At 39.0% G+C, this 5,933-nt stretch overlaps 1 protein-coding gene across 2 annotated transcripts in view; it reads left to right on the top strand.

Annotated features, from left to right (window-relative positions):
• Positions 1–5,602, top strand: part of Ac13E (Adenylyl cyclase 13E) — a 7,333-nt gene extending 1,731 nt beyond the window's left edge. Inside the window, exons 2-8 of one of the 2 annotated variants that reach the window (XM_018507570.1) lie at positions 371–667; positions 807–2,182; positions 2,380–2,634; positions 2,718–3,166; positions 3,240–3,395; positions 3,467–3,666; positions 3,741–5,602. In XM_018507570.1, coding sequence (XP_018363072.1) covers positions 387–667; positions 807–2,182; positions 2,380–2,634; positions 2,718–3,166; positions 3,240–3,395; positions 3,467–3,666; positions 3,741–5,466 — 4,443 coding nt within the window. In that variant the 5' untranslated portion in view covers positions 371–386 and the 3' untranslated portion in view covers positions 5,467–5,602. Of the gene's footprint in view, positions 1–370; positions 668–806; positions 2,183–2,379; positions 2,635–2,717; positions 3,167–3,239; positions 3,396–3,466; positions 3,667–3,740 lie in introns of those variants that run through there. The other variant, XM_018507571.1, reaches the window with a different exon arrangement.
• The last annotated feature ends 331 nt before the right edge of the window (positions 5,603–5,933 follow it).

The raw sequence follows: 5,933 nt of genomic DNA, 5'->3' as shown, positions 1-5,933 counted from the left end.
TGCATTTTCTTATTTTTACCAACATGAGAAAATACGGTATTAAAAAATTCTTAAAAAATTCTCAAAACTTTATGAGAAGAAAATAAACAATTTTTGTTTCTTACAGTTTTTCTGTAAAGTTGATAATTTTTGAGTAAAAAATGATTGAAAACCAATTTTTGGCAATTTTTAGCAATTAATATCTTGTTAACTATTGCAAAAATTGCAAAATTGTAGAGGACTTTTCTTCTCAGTTTAGTCCATTTTGCCCCTATGCAAAAGATTTTTCATTAATTATCAAACACCCTGTATATACTTTATTCGCCTTTTTCTATTACTTTAATGCTATATTTCTGAATTCTGAATTATATGATTTTTTGAATCCTATCAGATTGTCTCCTCCAAATATGACTCCTCAATTGAATCGGAAGCGTGGCTCGTCTGTCAGCTTTACCCGAGCTAAGGACGATAGCGAAGATGCCGAGGATGAGATTCACATATCTCTGGCACCATATATACAAACATATCTGGCGCATAGTAACCAGAGATTGGGATGCTGCGGTATCAATTTACCAGTGCCATTCGAACGTGCAGCACCACGGTCCTGGTGGAATCCCAGATTTGATTCGGAAATCCTTGAGGAACAGTTTAAGAGAAGTGCCTTTCCTCAAATTAGATTAAGATTTCGGTTTGTATTAATACAATTTATATAACATGTAAAATTATTATATACATGATTGGGAATATTATTATTGGACCAATCATTAGTTCTTTGATTATAATGAAAAATAATTCAAATATTTCTGATTAATCATTATTTTTTATAGGTACGCTCTCACATATATCTTGCTAGTGTCTTTATCATGGTTGACGTATTTTGTGATAATTGGATTAGGAAATAATACATCGACGTGGGCGGTGATAGCAGGTGTTTTCGGTATTGTTGGCATTATGGTCTCGGTAGTCCTTTATTTAACGCATACAGACTATTACAAATGCTATGTACTACCAATTTCCTTGGGAGTTGCAACAACGCTATGTTTCCTGTCCTTACTCTTCCTTGCCTTAGTACCACCTTACGTGGATGGACTGACTCTGGTCGGACATTTTGCCTTATGCTCCGAGATCTTATTAGTCATTTATACAGTGCTGCCGATGCCGCTGTATGCCTGTGTAGGAATATCCACATTGTACTCCTTCATGTTTGAGTTCCTGACTGCCTATTTGTATGGCTCGAAGGACGCGCGACACAGATTTTACAGGAGCGAACGAATTGTACAAAATAATACTTCAGGAATTAACAATACGACGACAGAAGAGGAAGGGAGAACGTTGGTACTTACACACTCGTCTCTAAACGATCCTCTAAGTGTTGCTGGTCTACAGAATGTGATACGTAATTTTAGTGATTTTACTACAGCAATTAGTACAGAGGCGATGTCGAGATTGCGTGAAGCCAGAGATACAGCGGAACCGAGATACTCAGAAACGGTGGCTCAACATTTATACGATGCCCTAAGCGACACGGATGTCTTAACGAGATTAAATTCTAGCATCCCAACCATGATGGCGATTACTAATTCCACCGTAAATTTATCGCCTGTAGATAATTACGTTAACAATAACTTATTCATCGATGATATTGATTTCTCTACGAATCTCGCAATAAGGATCTTGATGCAGATTTGTATTCACTTGATAGGAGTGCATATTTTGATAATGACCTTTGTGAGAATGCGCGGTACGTTTATGAAGGTCGGTCAATCCTTGCTGGTCCGTCGACAGTTAGAAATGGAAAAGCAACTGAAGGAGAAAATGATACACTCCGTTATGCCGCCAAAGGTTGCGGATTGGCTTATGGAGGAAAGCGAGCGCGAGAGAGAGCGAGAGGACTCTCTAAAAAAAGGCTCGATACCGTCTAATAATACGGACATTCGTTCGTTGTTTCGTCCGTTCAATATGCATTCAATGGAGGACGTCAGTATCCTATTCGCCGACATTGTTGGATTTACTAGGATGAGTTCAAACAAAACCGCGGAGCAATTAGTAGGCATCTTGAACGATCTGTTCGAACGTTTTGATGATCTCTGCGAACACCACGGTTGCGAAAAAATTTCCACATTGGGCGACTGTTATTATTGCGTAAGCGGATGTCCAGAACCGAGATCCGATCACGCAAAATGTTGCATAGAAATGGGATTAGGTAGGCAGAATATTATTATATGCAATACTTTGATAATCTCATTGTAAAATTACAAGTCTGCTCTTTTCAGCTGAAGTTCTTACATGGTTTATTTTTTCTCTTTTTCTCTCCACGTTGGAGAAAAAAAGAAAAAAGGTGAACGATGCAAAAAGTTCATTTAAAAAGAACAGACCTTATTATAAATTTTATTTTAATAGCCATGATCGAAGCGATCAAACAATTCGACATCGAAAGACGCGAGGGCGTAAACATGAGAGTGGGTGTGCATACGGGCACAGTACTTTGTGGAATCGTAGGCACAAAGAGATTGAAATTTGACGTTTGGTCGAATGACGTGACTTTGGCAAATAAGCTGGAGAGTACAGGAAAGCCCGGTCGTGTACATCTGAGTGAAAACACTTTGAGATTTTTGGGAGATCAATACATTACGGAGATTGGAGAAGTACTCAGTGGTAAGTGATGTGAAGAAAAGAGAAAAGAGAAGAGAGGAATAAAGACTTGAATTGTATACGTGTGCATTTTTCATCTGTTTTAGGTGTTAAAACTTACTTTATCAGAGCACGTAAATCGGACTTTGTGAATCAATTTATCACAAACGTCACATCACCCAAGAGTATTTCGCCACTATTGCAATCGCGAAATCGTCTGTCGTCGTGCAACAATCAGGCCAAGCTGCGACATCATTATCTCCATATGGTCACGAACGCTAGCAATTACAGAATGAAGGCTAATTCTTTGCCCAGTATCTTGGATTCCGAAAACGGCGGCGACATCATGGACGAAAAAGAAGATTCAAATAAGAGTCCAACGTCTACCGCTAGTTATGGCAAAAGGAAAGTGCGAAATAAACCGTGGAGATATTTACAGAGACAACGAACAACCGAAGAAATGGCACCTCTAGAGATAGAAGAGGGAAGAAATATCGCTATGGAACGAGCAAAACCCGATCTTCAGATGTTTGAAGAATGCAATGGATTTAGACGAGTTGGTAGCTCTTTACTCTTTTTCCTAACTGTTGCTTACTTTGTGATGATCAATACTTACGATCGCTTCACAGGTCCCTCTAAACAGTAGCGTTGAAATGGACCCGAATCCTGTACCTTCTAGTCCTTTATTATCTGGTCAAGAGCCGATTAGTAACGCTTCTTCCATTTGCAGTAGAAAAGATTCCGGTATTAAGAGCAATAGCAGGCGAAGTAGTATACAACAGCAGGTACGTTTTTTGTAAATTTCTTGGTATATCTTTTATCACTGGATTTTTGCCTTATCTCGATTTTTTTGTAGTTGTTCCTAATGAATAGTATGACCCAAGGTGATCTATTGGGACACAGAGTCAGTGGCTATTATACTTCTAGTTCAACATTAAACTCTACTCATGAACCTTCGTCATCGGTGCCCCCTTATCCGTTTCCTCCGATGGTAACTGATACATTCGGTGCATGCTTTCATAAATTACGGAAGCAATCCGATCTTCAATTAATTAGGTGAGACATATAATTCTTCAATACGCCTTACAAATCGCGATGTATGCTTTTTAAAAATTATATTTTGTTTGAAGGTGTGTCCAAGATAATGTGAGCTCTCAGCGTTCGTATTTTGTTAAACCGCCATTGTCGAGCGTTACTCTCTTTTTCAAGAACAAGGAAATGGAGAAGGAGTATCGAGAGAACGCGCATAAAGCTAATGAGGGCATTGGCGATAACCCGCCTACCTTGGCCACCTCGAGATTCAACACGTACATTGACATTTTGATATCAGCCTTGGTTTATACGGCCATCACAATCTCGTTGTTCCTTCTGTGTGAACCGACGATTTACTACACCATGTTCTCTATGCTAGCCATCACTGTTCAAGTGATCGCGGTGTCACTCTGCATTCGGCAACTCCTCTATCCGAACACGACTCACGCAACGTTCACGCAAAGGATCTTCAAGTTTTTCTCCCGGTGGTATCCGTGGCATGTGTGCGGCGCGGTTTTGGTCGGTTTACCGATCATTTCCATCTTGCTGAATTTCACGTGCAACAACTTCCGAAACCTCAACAACTTTGAGTATTACTACAGTTACCTGATCTTTGTCGGACTGGTCCACTTCTGCAATTTTACGCAGCTCAACTGTTGGATGAAAAATCTGCTAGTCACTCTTACTGGCATACTATTTATATGTCTTGTGCTGAGTCACATATCACCATATCAGACGAATCTCAATAATAATAATACTAATAATAATAATAATAATAATGGTGGCAACAATCATATCAACAACTCGCAGTTAGACATGCCGAATTTTCTTAAATTGCTTGCAAGCGAATTGAACGATAGGAACTTTTCAATTGATACGAAAGATTTTCTTTCCTCTACTATTTCGACGAAAACATCATCGGTCGCAAAATATAAAAGAGAAACGTTGCCTACAACTCGTGAGATTTCTTATACCAAATATAACGAGAGATTGTACAATTCGGAGATATATCTGGATATGGTGCTGTTACTACTGCTAGTCTGGTTCCTGAATCGCGAGTTTGAGATTAGTTACCGATTGTGCTTCCACGGCAACGCGGTGGCAGCACGCGATAAGATGCGCGTGCAGTCAATGAAGAATCAAGCCGATTGGCTATTACATAACATCATACCCAAGCACGTGGCCGATCAGCTGAAAACCACCGCAAAGTATTCGCAGAATCATAAATCCGTGGGCATCATTTTTGCCAGTATCGTTAACTTTAACGAACTGTATGATGAGTCGTATTTAGGTGGTAAGGAGTATTTGCGTGTGCTCAACGAACTTATAGGCGATTTCGATGAGCTGCTGGAGAGGCTAGAGTACGCAAACGTCGAAAAGATTAAGACGATCGGCAGCACCTTTATGGCTGCGAGCGGTTTGAATCCGCAAGTGAGGGAGCAGAGTGAGCACGAGTACACGCATCTGTTCCAATTAGTGGATTTTGCCGTGGCGATGCACAAAGTGATATACGACTTCAATCGGGATCTGTTGGGTTTCAAGCTGACCCTACGAATCGGTTTTAACTACGGCGATGTTACGGCTGGTGTGATCGGCGCTACCAAGTTGTACTACGATATTTGGGGCGACGCGGTGAACATAGCGTCGCGAATGGATTCTACTGGGGTCGCTGGTAGAATACAAATAGCCAGCAATTGCCTGAACATCTTGTCGGAACGATATGAATTTGAGCCGCGCGGACAGGTGTACGTCAAGGGCAAGGATAATATGGATGTATTCCTGTTGATAGGAAAGAAGAAGAACGCTAATATGATCGGCATTTAAAGATTCAGCGTCGATTACACTGCTATTTTCCTACGCGACGATTATGTGTCGATAATTGACGCTATTCGCGGCCTGCAGCAATTGTAACATTTAGATTATATCTCTCCATTAGTATTTGGATATTTTTAATAATTTAACATCTTGAATTGAATTATTAATCTCCTTGTCTTTTATTTTCAGTTATTTGTTTATATTTACGTAATGTCATATGGAACAAAAATATTTTTCTTTAATAATATTTATATTTTCTTGTCAAAATACGAAAAGAAGAAAAATATTTTTCTTCTTTTTGATAAATATTTAATGAAAATAAAATCAGATATATAATTGAAAATCTCGAAGAAAAGAATTACAAAATGGTAAAATTTATAAATATTTTATTCAATTTATATACATCTCAAAATTCAAAACATTTTTTACGTAAAACGTAAACTGAAATATGTATAGATATTGATGATGGACAGATC

This window comes from Trachymyrmex cornetzi, unplaced genomic scaffold (genome assembly GCF_001594075.2).
Source record: "Trachymyrmex cornetzi isolate Tcor2-1 unplaced genomic scaffold, Tcor1.1 scaffold24, whole genome shotgun sequence".
Classification (NCBI taxonomy): Eukaryota; Metazoa; Arthropoda; class Insecta; order Hymenoptera; family Formicidae; genus Trachymyrmex; species Trachymyrmex cornetzi.
Note: the sequence above shows the minus strand (reverse complement) of the source record. Positions and strands in the feature narration are given on the sequence as shown.